At 40.6% G+C, this 15,357-nt stretch overlaps 1 protein-coding gene across 6 annotated transcripts in view; it reads left to right on the forward strand.

The window, feature by feature from the left end:
• Nucleotides 1-10,867, forward strand: part of LOC137436543 (plexin-B3) — a 151,455-nt gene extending 140,588 nt beyond the window's left edge. For all 6 annotated transcript variants that reach the window (XM_078786537.1, XM_078786536.1, XM_078786541.1 and 3 more), the window contains 3 exons: nt 5,892-5,967; nt 9,926-10,000; nt 10,124-10,867. In XM_078786537.1, the coding sequence (XP_078642663.1) occupies nt 5,892-5,967; nt 9,926-10,000; nt 10,124-10,228 (256 nt within the window). In that variant the 3' untranslated portion in view covers nt 10,229-10,867. The remainder of the gene's footprint in view (nt 1-5,891; nt 5,968-9,925; nt 10,001-10,123) is intronic.
• Nucleotides 10,868-15,357: the final 4,490 nt, after the last annotated feature.

The following is a 15,357-nucleotide window of genomic DNA, read 5'->3' on the forward strand; positions in this document are numbered from 1 at the left end:
AAGGAAGGTCATGAGATAAGGATAGAAAGCCGAGGAATACAAACCGATTTGGTAGTGGGAAGATGGGGTGGTATTACCTGTCATAATATTAATCTCACATATATTTCTGATACATAAATGGCAGGAAGAAGACTACAAGAGAATTATAATTTTTGTATTCAAGGATACCTACAAGAAAAGGGTGCTCGGTATTACATACCTTATGATTTGGAGCATATACATGGGAATTTTGTCATAAAAAACTGGCCTTATACTGATATTGTTAAACCCACAAATAGAGACTTGTTTAAAGTATTAAATAAAAATGAACTTCTCAAAGTTATGAAATATAAAACTCTTTTAGAAATCGTCAACAAATCTTATTGGTATCCTATTATGAGAAAAATAATTATAGATACAAGAATATCTCAAAATCCAGATGAGTATATGTATAATATTCTTTGGGGTTTAAACTCAAGGGTAGCAAGGGATGAGGAAGGAGTTGAAGAAGAGAAGGAGAAAAGAGAGAAAAGAGAGAAGGAGGAGAGGGAACAAAGAGAGAGGGAGGAGAGGGAGATGGAAATCAGAGCGATTCAAAAAAGAGTGGATGTATTACAGCAAGAAGATCAATCTCAACTCACCAAAGAGGAAAATAAAGAAAGAATGAATGCTGTGAAAATATTGATATCAAAAATTGCTAAGATAAATGAGGAAGGAGTTAAAGAAGAGAACGAGGAAAGAGAGAAAAAGGAGAAGGAGGAAAGGGAGAAAAAGGAGGAGGAGAGGGAGAAAAAGGAGAAGGAGGAGAGGGAGGAAAGGGAGCAAAGAGAGAGGGAGGAAAAATATAAAAAGATGGAAATCGGTGAGATTCGTAAAAGATTGAGTGTATTACAGCAAATAAATCAATCTCAACGCACCGAAGAGGAAATTAAAGAATTAACAACTCTTATGAAGATAATGGTTTCAAAAATAACAACGTCAATGTCTTCAATTTCAGGGAGGAGATTTAAACGAGAAAGTGGTGAAGAAGAAGAAGAAGAAGAAGGAAAAGGTTATGTGATTGATGATGTTGGTGTCATTGACTTTAGTTAGTTTTTATTTGTAAATAAATGGAGGAGAGAGTGAAGGCATTCCTTAGGATTCTTTATGTTTTAAAAATAAAGATTGAAATGTATATGTTGAAAACCAAAAAGGTTTTGATACTCTGTCGGAATTTTTCTGATAAATAAATATGAGTTATTGTCTCAAATGTAAAAAGAAAACTAAATCCAAAAATATCTCTTATGTTAAAGCTAAAAATAATAGAGTTTATCAAAAAGGAATATGTCAAGTGTGTGGCTCTAAAAAGTGCCAATTCATCTCACCTAAAAGAGGAGGAGATATACAAAAGTTTCTGTCAGGAAGTAAATTTACAACAACTGGAATTCCAGGGGAATTACACCTTCCAGGGTATTCTTTCTGTGGTCCAGGAACAAACCTGGATAAAAGATTAGATGAGGCTGACAATCCTAAACCTTGGTCTAAACCTACAAATAGGGTTGACGAAGTGTGTATGAAGCATGATATTGCTTATGGGAAAACCACTACGTTGACTGAAAAACATAAAGCCGACAGCGAAATGTTGTATAATTTGTCTTTGATACAAAATCCAACGTTGAGAGAGAAAGTTGATAGATTTATTGTGAGAAATTTGATAAATGCTAAATTGAAACTTGGTCTTGGTTATTCCTCAAAAAACTATTAGGCTCTAATGATGTTATCAAGACTGAGGAGCTTTTGGCTGAAGAATTACACAAACCTATAATCACAAAGTTTAAAAGAAGGAAGGTTTATTCTAAATACACCGACCACATATGGTCCGCTGATTTAATTGAATTGAATAATGACAGGGGATACAGGTATGCTTTAACCGTTATTGATTTGAGGAGTAGATTTGCCTGGGTTGTCCCTTTAAAAAATAAAAGGGGTGATACTTTAATGTTAGCCTTTAAGCTAATATTTGATCGGGATAAAAGGAAACCAAAGAAGTTATGGACTGATGAGGGAACAGAGTTCTATAACAAAATATTCATGAAATTTCTTAAGGGGAAGGGTATTAAATTATACAGCACCTTTAATGAAGGAAAGGCAGTTGTTATTGAGCATTTTAATCGTACTTTAAAAGAGAAATTATATAAAAAATTCACACAACTCGGTTCTCAAAAATGGGTGTATTTAATTCAGGATATTGTAGATAATTACAATAATACAGTTCATTCATCAACAAAATCAAAACCATCAGAAACATTTACAAAATTAGAATATGAAAAGGAGATTAATTTGAGAAAGCCCAAGTTTAAAGTTGGTGATATTGTAAGAATATACAAATGGAAAAGTCATTTTGAGAAAGGTTATACACAAAAATGGACTCGTGAATTATTTAAAATCATTGATGTAATGGATACAGTCCCTTGGACCTACAAATTATATGATTTAAATGGAGAAGAAATCTTGGGTTCATTTTACTCGCAAGAATTACAAAAAACACAAGTAAGCAGATAATACCCTTGAAAATAATAAATAAATAAATAAAATGTAATGGGGATACGTTTTTAAATCTGTGAACCCCAAACACAGAATCCCACAACTTTTTAGTTGGGGCTTAACTTTTGTGTGTGTATAATGGGGATACGTTTTTAAATCTGTGAACCCCAAACACAGAATCCCACAACTTTTTAGTTGGGGCTTAACTTTTGTGTGTGTATAATGGGGATACATTTTTAAATCTGTGAACCCCAAACACAGAATCCCTCAACTTTCCAGTTGGGGCTTAACTTTTGTGTGTGTGTGTATGTGTGAGTGAGTCATAATAATATACAAACCCTAACCCAACCCCATCCCTAACCCAACCCCATCCCTAACCCAACCCCATCCCTAACCCAAACCCATCCCTAACCCAACCCCATCCCTAACCCAACCCATCCCTAACCCAACCCCATCCCTAACCCAACCCCATCCCTAACCCAACCCAATCCCATCCCTAACCCAACCCCATCCCTAACCCAACCCTAACCCAACCCCATCCCTAACCCAACCCATCCCTAACCCTCACATTCAAAATCCCAACCCTAACCCAATCCCATCCCTAACCCAACCCCAACCCTAACCCTCACATTCCAAATCCCAACCCTAACCCAACCCCATCCCTAACCCAACCCCATCCCTAACCCTCACATTCAAAATCCCACCCTAACCCAATCCTATCCCTAACCCAACCCCATCCCTAACCCAACCCTAACCCAACCCCATCCCTAACCCAACCCATCCCTAACCCTCACATTCAAAATCCCAACCCTAACCCAATCCCATCCCTAACCCAACCCCAACCCTAACCCTCACATTCAAAATCCCAACCCTAACCCAACCCCATCCCTAACCCAACCCCATCCCTAACCCTCACATTCAAAATCCCACCCAAACCCTAACATAATCTTTCTTTTCTTCTTTTTTTAAATACGTATTTCTTTTCTTTTTTTTTTCCACTTCCTCCAATTCTGTCTTTCAAGGCTTTCAAGTTTGAAGAAGTAGAAATGGGAAGAAAGAATTTTCCAGCATTTTCTTCCTCGAACTTTCTTGATATTGCTTAAATCAAGCGTCATTAAATAAAGAACATTGTTCATTGCTTTAGAATCCAAAGAGTCTCCAAGAGGAACCCCACAGGTAGAGTCTCCAAAATAAAACCAACTTTCCAAGTTCCCAAGGTATAACCACATTCCTGTTGAGCCTCCAAGATAGGTATCACATTCCGAGTCATCAAAACAAAACCCCCATTCCGAGTCTCCAAAAATATAACCATCTTTCCAAGTCCCCAAGGTAGAACCACAATTTTCAGAAATATTGGGGGTTTCCGTGATAAGTCTCACATAGTATAACTGCGGACCATCAGGGAAAACTTCCCTTTCCCAATTTTTTAGGGTTTCTATGATGTGTCTCACATAGTATAACTGCGGACCATCAGGGAGAACTCTCCTTGCCCAATTTTTTAGGGTTTCTATGATGTGTCTCACATAGTATAACTGCGGACCATCAGGGAGAATTCCCATTTCACAATTTTTTAGGGTTTCTATGATGTGTCTCACATAGTATAACTGCGGACCATCAGGGAGAACTCCCCTTTCCCAATTTTTAGAAATTTGTGGGTCTCCAATGTATGACTTGTATTCTGGCTCATCAAGGTAGAACTTGTTCAGTGGGTTTTGTTTTGATAACTCACAACAAGTATCATCATGGTAAAACTCTTTTTCAGGATTTTGTGGATCTCCAAGGTATAACTCTTTGGCTGGGTCATCAAGGTAGAACTCGTTCTGGGGGTCTTGGTTGTTCAAAATGTCTTCAAACAAAAAAATAACTTCATCCCAAGTTGTGTTAAAAGCAGAATTTTCATTTCGTATCTCAGATACAATTTCCTGTGAAAGAAAATAACAATGTATTAATTTAATACAATATTTTTATTTGTATAAATCAAGCTCTATGAATATTAAAATAAACTTTGTTAACTCTTACACGAGTCTCATCTAAAAAAAAAAAAATTAAAATAAACAATTAAATTAATAATTAATTAAATAAATAAATAAATAAATAAATAAACAAACTTACCTCCATTGATAAGAGGTTCGAGTCCAGTTCATCAATCTGAAGGTTGAGTTCTACACAGGTAGTAGGACTCCAAGGAATAGCAAAGTTATCCCATTCCATTTCGGCATAGTAGTCCATTCTCAAGTGAAGCAGAAAGCGTGTTTGAAAAAGCCTGTGTGGTGGTGCCTTTTATAAGGACTGGGTGTGTCATTTCCTGTGGAAATTCCCTGGGCGTGTCTTAACTGGAAATGATGTGATGGGAATTCCCTGAAAATGATGTAATGTATTACCTGGAAATGATACAATGCTAAAGAGTTTATAAAGTGGGTGGGGCTTAGCAAAAGTGGGTGGGGCTTAGCAAAAATGGGCGGGGCTTAGCAAAAGTGGGTGGGGCTTATCAAAAGTGGGCGGGTTTAACAAAAGGGGGCGGGGCTTACCAAAAAGTGGACGGAGCTTAACAAAAGGTGGACAGAGCCTACCAAAAAGTGTGTGGCACTGGAGGCGCTCAAACAAGAACATTGAGGGAGGTTTACCATTTTATCTTAGCTCAGTTAAAATATCTTAATAAAGAACCAAACTCAAACATATTTTTTGTTAATATATTTGATGGTGAAGAGAGTGGCAAGAGAATTAAATTATTTCCCACGCATAAACAAATATTTGTAGGGTCGTTGTTTGAGTGGGCCAAAGATGATTCACCAGATGATATTAAGAGTAAAAGGTTAAAAGGTCCATAAGGTCAGAAGGATCACAGGTTCACACAGAAGGACCATTGTTTAAGTGGTCTAATGAATAAGGATAACATGTCAAAAGGTTAGAAGGTTCGTAAAGAACAGGGTGAGAGAAATAGAGGTGTTTAGGGGCAATGAGGGAGGGGAAAAATTAACATGTAAGTCAATGGGAAAATGAGAGTGTCCCAGAAGCAACATATATACACTACTCCTGGTGTTGGGCTAGCGGCTAGGGTGCCAGCTTAGGTTCGAATCCCGGTCGATCGCTGAATTAACGCCAGGGGGGTTGACTCAGCCTGTCATCCTTCCGAGGTTGGCAAATTGAGTACCAGTTCACTGGTAATTCCCTGTGTGTCGCAAGAGGTGACTAACAGGGTTGGCGACAGGAAGGGCATCCGGCCGTAAAACATTGCTTCAAAAGGGGACCAACAAAAAACAACAACAACCACGGTCCCCGAAAAAGGCCAACCCTCGCTTTGCGGGGAAAAATGGCCTCTAAATGTGGTTATTTTTATATATTTATAAACGATATCTCTGTCAAAATGACTGTTTTTGTCTACCTTGCAGGTACTTTGTGGATGTGAGACAAATGGCACCTGTAAGTGATCAGGAGATGAACACGGCGCTCACAGATGAGGCTCGGGTATGTTTTGTACATTTGAACAATTTGGATAGTGTTTAAAAAGGTTCTGCTTGGTGTTGCAATTAACTCCCTCGTGGGCCAGGTTCGAATATTGTAAATGGTAAATGATTGTTCCTAAGAATGGATATTCTTCGTGGATTAACCAGGATTACGTGTGTTAATAAATGCAGTTTAAGGACACATCTCCACCTGTATTCGTTGATCACCTTTGGTCTGAACACGCTATGCTTCGTCATATTGGCAAAATGGACGTCTTTGTGTTTTTTTTAACAAGAGTGCTTAAAATTAGGAAGAATTGTCCCATGAAAGCTTGGTTTATCAAGGATAAAGTAAGTGCTGTCACGTTTGTGAAAGAAGATGAGTCTTTTAAAGCCGTAATGCCGAGGGAACATGCCCTGGATTCATAATGTGGCATGCATCACAATCCTCTGGGTAGATGCGAGAACCTTCACCCCAATGCATTCCAGCATTTAAGGAAGTCTTGCACTGCAGCATATAAATACTGCTTGTACAAGTTAGAAAAAAACATTTAATAACTGGAATGACATTCGGTAGACGCATACTTCCGCCTGGTGATCAGTTTACGTTTTGTATCCCACTGATAGGTCGGATCTGGATTTGGACCTGAACCAAAATCTAATCGGCTTGTTCTTCTTGTGACTTACCCAACTCATTCACCTAGTTTTGTCATAAGTCATCCACGACTTTTTTGAAATATTATGCTATAAATCGTTTTTGGCCCGATCATTCAATGGTCAAGAATGAATGAATGAATGAATGATCGTTTTAAGGCCATTTTCCCCGCTAGGGCGGGGGTTAGCCTTGCGAGCCCCATGACAATCATGGTTCCCTGTTTGAGGCAATGTTTTTATGGCCGGATGCCCTTCCTGACGCCAACCCTTGGTCGCCTCTTACGATGCGCAGGGATACAGTGTACCTATTCTAAATTGGGGTACACACCCTGATCATTCATCCCAGCAAGCTGGTACTCAATTTGCCGACCTCGGAAGGATGACAGGCTGAGTCAACCCCCCTGGCGTTAATTCAGCGATCGACCTGGATTCGAACTCAGGATCCTAGAATCCCAAGCCTGCGCCCTAACCGCTAAGCCAACACCAGTCAAGAATCACTTAGAAAATTTAAAATTCTCGTATCCGGATCCGTATCTTCACCAAAATCGCATTGAAATTCGTCCTTGTTACACACCCAACCTGTCCACCAAGTTGCTCGTACTGTAGTGTTGCGTTGATTATGATACCAATCATCACATGCATCTAAGGCAGATTTTTAGCTCTTGCATGGGTTCCTGAAATGCCTGTTTAAGGTTAACGATGGAATGAACCTCTGCTCCAGTGACTACTTTGCATTCACTACAACAGCTCCATCCCACAGGCTGCTGTTTCCCTTTTGTCTTGCCACTTTCTATTTCTGACTTGCTAATTTTTTTAAGCAAATACACATCTGCCATTTTCATCAATGGGAATGGCAGAGGCTCTCTCTGCAGGCCGATCAAATTCAATTAAATTCAGTTTTATTGTAAAAATCACATGATGGAAGTCCGAGGAGCAAAGAGTCAGTGTTACAATTTCAATTGAAAGATAATTTGCAGGTTCCAATAGTAATAATTATAAATCAAGATATGAGGAAAAGCGAGTTATGCGAGAATGAAAAGCGAGTTATGAAATGAATACACCAATATAAAGTTGTGTCAACAAATAAAAACCTAAATAAAAATATGAAAAGCTATTAAATATTGCAATTGAAGATACTAAAATAATAACATATCAATCATCATATTAAGTAGTTAAGACAAATAAATTATTATTTGTTAAAAAAAAATACAAATGATAATCATTAACTATAATTATTACAGAAAAACAGAAAAATAAATCAGTAAATCAACATTCGATAAATATCAGTTGTGGTAGAGTATACACCGTGTGGTGCACAGCAAAGGCACCATGAGGTATAGTGAGAAAAAAATATCCTGGACCAAGCCGCTCCGTGGAGTTCAACTAGACCGAAGATGGCATTGGAGGCTGCCACAATGCCCGTCTGCCTCCAGCCCATCCATTCTGGCGAGGATATCCATGGCGTTTGTGCAGAAAACACAAAGACGTCCCATGCACACGCAACAGAGAACACCAAGGTCCACACGCAAACCAAGCAGCGGGCGGAGGGGCACAGGAGCGTGCATGGTGGTGGGTCCATCGACGAGCAGGTAAGTCGTGAGCAGAGGCAGGATGACCATGGCAGAAAGGGAGCGCCAGTCTGTGACGCCAAAGCAGGCCTAAAACATTGTCGGCAAATCCAAGGAGAAGCATGCAGCACGGAGCCAGGAGTGCAACCAGGAGCCAAATCTGTGGAAATCCAGGACAGCTCTCCAGGACAGAAAGTTGGCGACTGGCTTTGGAGGCCAACTTTGAAATGTGGTTTACCCAAGAAAGACCATGGCTGATGGTGAGACCCAGGAGTTTGAATGACAATTGCAGCAGGCCTATGCTCCGCCAATACATACCTGCCTTTCCTGAAAGCTCGTATTACCTCCCTGTCTGTTTTACATAGTACTTTTTACACCACTTCATTTTAGTTCTTGCATTTGTCGCATAATTACCATGCGCTCGCGAAGCGAAAAGCGGGGTTTGGCATTCAGTTGCGTAAATGTGACGTACATGTCTGCATTTTAAAATTCATTTTCTCGGCAACCGTTGGTCCGATTGACACAAATTTTACCATCGGAGCACATCCACCTGTATATTTGTTTTACCCATAATTATGACGTCATAGATCACGTGGTACAGACGCCATCTTGGAAAAAATTTACACCTCTAAATATCCCAAACCGCTCAATGGAAAAAGTTGAAACAAGGCTCATTGTCAAATACTTCCCATGGGGAATAAGATATGTTAATGACGATGTCATTGGTGCCTTCATTATGACGTGATAATTCGACAAGTACAATGCTTGATTCAATCAGTATGAATTTTTTTTTCTCTGCAATTCTTGGTCTGATTGACGCGAAATTTTCACCATAGGCGCACCTCTTCCTGTAGAATATTTGAATGATAATTATGATGTCATAGGTCACGTGGTACAGGCGCCATCTTGGAATAACAGAAAAACGTTACACCTATATATCTCCAAAACCAATCCTTGGAAAAAATTGAAATGTGGCTCATTGTAAAGAACTCCGCATGGGGAATAGTTGTTGTTAACGATGACGTCATTGGTGTCGTAATTATGATGTCATAATTTGACAGGGACAATGCTTAGTCTGATCAGTTTTAAATTTATTGAGCGTGATTTATGCAACAATTATAATAGATTTTTTTTTTTACTAATCTTGTAGAGAAGTAGTGTTCAATAGATGAGGGTGCAAATTGATTTGGGGTCCAAACATCCCGCTATCTACTTTATTTTCGATCATACAGCTAAAGTGACCATGTGAATAATCCGCTTATTGTCGCTCAAAAATTCTATCTAGAGGGCCCAAAGACCCCTTTTGCCTCAGGGCCCAGAATGCCATCAGCCCACCCCTGTGTTCAACCATTATTGTGCTACCCTGTCTGACAAAATAAAGAAGTACAATTTGGTGGTTCAGCAGTCTCCCGCTTTGGTACTTTAGCGATGCATTCTGGCATCTTTGTCAGTCTTGGTAGTGCTGAAAACGCTCGAGAATAAGAGGTATGGTTTAAAATGTTTATGACTTCACCCTATAGCAGCCTATCATGGTATAATTTTGTACACATTTGATGGGGAGGCCATTTTTACCTGTACCATCCCTCCATATGGAGTGCTATGGAGCGAACAAAGGAGAGGTATTTATCTGAACGAAGGTATTTCACCTAAAATTATAACAGACATTTCTTTCTAATGAGATAAGAATCACATGGTTGTTATACACACAAACAGAGAGGCTGACCTGTGAAACATTTCAACCGACCATGTATCCTGCAGAACCACGGCCACGAGCTCAAACCAATGGCGGCCCTGCACGAACTGTACAAGTACATCAGCAAGTACTATGAACAGGTAAGAGATTTTTTTTCTGGCATCTTCTTCTTCAAGTTTGCTTACAAACAAAGAAATGAATGAGGCTGTGATGGAGCTCACCTCTGTAGCCCATATAAGTAATCCTGCAATATTTATCTCCAGATCATCTCCGCTTTGGAAGTGGATCCCATTGCACAGAAGATGCAACTGTCCTACCGCCTTCAGCAGGTGGCAGCAGCGTTGGAGCACAAAGTCACGGATTTGTGACCGTTCAAAGTGTTTGAGGTTTCTTCCAAAGCTTTGAATCTGCTGGAGAGCTGTCATATCGACTCCCATCCTGGCTGTATATTTTGATGTGATGTACCATACTCTACTACAGAGCGTTGGTGCTCCCGAAGCAGTTTCCTGGCACGGGTTATCCTGGGTGGTTTGCCATTGCCTTCCTTCCCAGCTTTGTCTGTGTTCTATCCTTTTAAATGCTGAGCGTCATGCAAGGAAGCAGCACGTACCCTTTTGGTGAAGTCTTTGGTTTGACTCGGCCGGGGTTTGAACCACCGACCTCCCAGACTCAGAGCAGACACTCTATCCATTACACCACCGAGTCTGATTGGCTGTATATACTGCATAATAAATAATAATAATAATAATAATAATATAAAAAATGATAATTCAGTGCTGGTTATTGTCTTGCACTACGCACACCACTATTTATGACGAAAGATGTTTGAAAATACAGGTCTTATTTTCTTATCCTTCAATACCAGCTTCCTTTTATGACCAATTTTGAGTACAAAAACAAAATAAAACAAACAAATCAGAGAATTTTTTCATATGATTAATGCTGTATTTAATATACGTGTTTAGTTTTTTATGTACAGTCAAATTTTAAATAAACGAGGAACTTGATCATTCGGTGACGTGTGATTACTAATCGGGTGCTCGCGTTACCCGATAATGCTCCTGCATCATTGTGATGCCATTTGACCATTTGCTGCTCATTTTAGTTTAACTTTTTCTTTTTTTTTAAACAGGATCTTAGGCCCGTTGTGGAGCTGCCACACACACGTGGACATACAGACGAATGCACGAAATAAAGGACGGTACTGTTAGACGAGACAAAGTACAGACTGAGCTTGGGGGATGTGATGTCACTTTCCAGGGCAACAGCGACGTCACACCAATGGGACCACCTTTCCCATTTGGGCATTTCCTCCTCCACATGGATGCCAACCTATGGCGATTTTCCATGCTCTTATCCTTTTAAATGCTGAGCGTCAAGCAAGGAAGCAGCACGTACCATTTTTAAAGTGTTTGGTATGACTCAGGTGGGGTTTTAACATCCCAGGCTCTGGGCAGATGCTCTAACCATTACACCACAGAGTGTGGTCAAATTTTACTCCATTTCAAGTCATCTAACATAAATAAGCACTTTGACCTAATTCTATACATTTAGTTTATGTCCTTCAAAAGGTAACTCAACACTTTAAAGTTATCCAACACGCATCCCGCACCTCGCTCACGACCAATGCAGCTAAAGTTTGTGCATGCAATGACATAATTGGTAGAAAAAACATTTTAAAAATCTATCAAGTTTTCAGTGTAAACTAACTTATTTTCCTCTCCTGATATAAGAGAGTGTGCTCACACTCTCTATGTCGGAATGGCAAGGAAAAATAATGTTGGTCCCACCTGCTGTATACAAAACGTTGGAGTATATTCTCTAAAAAGAAGTCGCTTAGGCTACATAGAGCCTTCCTGGTCTGGTCAGATCACTTTTCAGCACTCCGGGTTCCTCAGGGTCTTTAAAAAAACAACTAGTAAAGACTTGGTGCAAAGGTCAGTCTTGGAGCATGTAACAGGAATTTTGGGTGTTGGTAAATCCAAGTACAAGTAAAACGTCCGTCAAAAATGACGGGTTGGAACAGTTTATTCAACGGTGAAGCCTGAGTGTGCCAAAGTCTGAAGCCTCGGCCTAGTGTCAGCTGTGCGTATATCTTCTTCATTTATTAGACATCCTACGGACGTAAATTAACACTCGTTTTACGCTGCACTCATTGCACATCACGTGCAGCGAAATTCACCTCCCTGTACCTTGTATTTTTTGTTATTTTAAAATAACAAAAGTATTTTTCATCTTGAGGCTCGGTTTGTAAGCCGCCATCTACAATTCCAATAGACGAGACATAATTACTCTAATGGAAAGGTTTTTTCGAGTTTGTTTAATCCTCAAAAATAGACAGTAGAGAACACACATTCGTGTTAAAAGATTGGACTTTAAAAGCTACCCTTAGGAAGGGGGACAGACATCTGTACAAACACACAAACTGACAGTGTTTTATATGGTAGATGAGGGGGGAGAGACAACACAGTGACAGGTAGCTGAAGGTAAAGCTAAAATGGGTTTAGGTTGTATTTACAGGGGGTCAATTAAAAATCAAGGTGGTGTTAAAACTGTAGAGGAATTTAGTTACACCTTACCTGGAATATTGTGTACAGTTTGGGTTATCACATCTGAGAAAGAGGGCATCTGATGTGATTTCATCATAGAGTGACTAGATTGATTCCGGGGCTAGCTAGACTAAGCTATGCGGAGCAGCTGAAGACAGAACTTTATACATTAACTAGAACAGCGCTCTTCAACTTCGCGACGTTGACTTGTATTTGCCTCCGGCCACATTATTACATCATTGTACATACTTGTACCAAGATTGATTTAAATCCCTTCAGCTGTTCTCAAGTATCACATTTTTATCTGACATGACCTCTGACCTTTGACGCCAAAATTCAACAAGTTCATCTTTGCCTCATAATATATACTTGTACCAAGTTTGAACAAAATCCCATCACTGGTTCACAAGTTAGCTTGGTAACAGAATTTGTACCTAATGGGACCTCTGTCTGACCTTTGACCTCTTGACCTCATAACCTAATCAGTTCATCTTTGCATCATTATACATACTTGTACCAAGTTTGACTTGGATCCCTTCAGCCATTTTAAGTTATCGCAATAACAAAAGCCTATCACGGACGGACAACCCGAAAACATGACGACTCTTGCGACTTCGTCTTCAGAAGCATTAAAAAAGGAGGTGATTATATATGGATGTGATAGATATGTTTACGATAACGACAGGGATAGACAAAATAAATCCAAGGTTTCCAGCAGAATGGACAGTGACAGGACCAGGGGTCACAGTCTCAGAATAAAGAGGTGAGTTAGGATGGTTGTCGGGAAGGGATCTCTCACTGAAAGAGTACCATAGTTAATCCAGGAAATGGTCTCCTTAGATCATGGGACAATGGCAGGCCTCAACTTAAAACCAATATCTTTTCTTTTTTTTTTGGTATACTGAATCGAGGCTCGTGAAAGAGCTAACATTTATTTCACAAACAAATCAACCAGACAAACAAAATATATAAAAAGAGGGAGCGGAAGACAAGATGGGGAGAGAAGGGGAAGCACACAAACACAACATTTGAGAGCAGGGAGAAGTGTGGGAGGGAGGAGGCGTGGGAAGGGGGGGGGGGGGGGGAGAGGTATAAAACACAAGGACACCAAGGACTTCCAGGACAGAAGTTGGTATTTCAAAAAAGTGTAGGATTTGGGGTGAAATTAGCGGGGGTAGAAAAGATCAAGGTTTCGGATGGGGGAAGATAAGAGATGGTGGTGAACAGCTGTTTTAAAGACCTGGAGGGAGGAGTGGGATTGAAGAGAGTGAGGGAGTTTGTTCCAGAGGCGGGAGAAAAGAGGAATGAAGGAGTGAAGGTGAGCAGAGAGTCTTGATTTTGGCAGTTTAACCATAAGAGGGTTGTACGTACATCTTGTGCGACCATTCTCCTCCACCTCACACCAAAAAAAAGCAACAATAAATGGATGAAATAAATTTTAAAGAAACACCATGGTTATGTTCCAGTGCTACCCTCATGTTCACCTCCGCACTCCTCCCTCCCACCTCCCTCACCAAGTGAAATGGAGTAAATAAACTGATTGACTGAATTAATGTGGTGTTGGTAAAACACAGGCGCATGATAGGACTAACGGCCTCCTCCTGTGTCCAAGATCCCTGGATTTTCCTTGCATTTCCTCGTCTCCGACTTCTGCTTTAATAGCCTCGATGAATCCAACCCTCCAGAAGGGCACCCCAATCGTTTTGTTTTCTCTCCCTCCATCCTGAACATCCTCTCATTGCAACCCCACTTAATGTCCCTCTCCACGATTTCTTTCCACTTCAATTTTAGTGTGCCCCTTCTGTTGCCAACCACATACCTCACCTCCTGTCCAAGCACCTACCCAAAACAACACAGACACATATGTGCCTCTCGTGCTTTTTTGCTAATAGTACTCTTAAGTCATTTTCCAGACCTGTCTTAGTTCAAAGCAAATAAGTGACATTTGGTGACAACGTTTTGGGATTACATAAATCCTTCCGATCAAAAAGGTTGCAGAGGTCATTCCTCGGGATGTTGAATTTCCATTGTTGACGAAGCTTTTCATCGATATTTTATAGCCAAGAATACACGAGTCGCATAATCGGCGAAACACAATGCGCCGTTCAGGAATAAACAACCGGACTTTTGATCTTTCAAACACTTATTTTACTGAGATTATCAGTTTTGTCTGTTGGTTGCATCATCACTGAGGCACAGCTCTGTTGCTGATGCAGTGGCCCTGTAGAAATGAATAGGACAGGAAATTGGAATCTGGTCATGGTACCGGAGCACAACGGGCCTACCGCTTTTGTAAGTACCCACAGCTGCCAGCTTCATGCTGTCCAGCGGAGGTCAATGATGCAAGGCCGTGCAAGTGAAGTACCAGGAAGAATTTATAATTGGGTAGGGACAATGGCAGATCAAGGTTGAATGAATGAATGAATGAATGATCGTTTTAAGGCCATTTTCCCCGCTAGAGCGGGGGTTAGCCTTGCGGGCCCCATGACAATCATGGTTCCCTGTTTGAGGCAATGTTTTATGGCCGGATGCCCTTCCTGACGCCAACCCTTGGTCACGCTCTTACGATGCGCAGGGATACGGTGTACACACCGTGATCATTCATCCCAGCAAGCTGGTACTCAATTTTCCGACCCCGGAAGGATGACAGGCTGAGTCAACCCGCCTGGCGTTAATTCAGCGATCGACCGGGATTCGAACTCAGGATCCTAGGATCTCAAGCCGGCACCCTAACCGCTAAGCCAACACCAGGCTCCAAGGTTAGACTGCTCAAACCAAGACAAAGCTCAAAGTTGAGTATGCTTACCTCTCTCTGCTCTCTCTCGTGTCGGTCCAAAAACTCCAACCTGTGTCTTTTATCACCATTCCGAGTAATGGCACCTGACTTCCAAGCTCACATATCCAATATAGCCATGCCGGTTAGTGACAAAGTTTACCACGCCATGGTG

This window comes from Myxine glutinosa, chromosome 11, assembly GCF_964187855.1.
Source record: "Myxine glutinosa chromosome 11, kmMyxGlut1.1, whole genome shotgun sequence".
NCBI lineage: Eukaryota > Metazoa > Chordata > Myxini > Myxiniformes > Myxinidae > Myxine > Myxine glutinosa.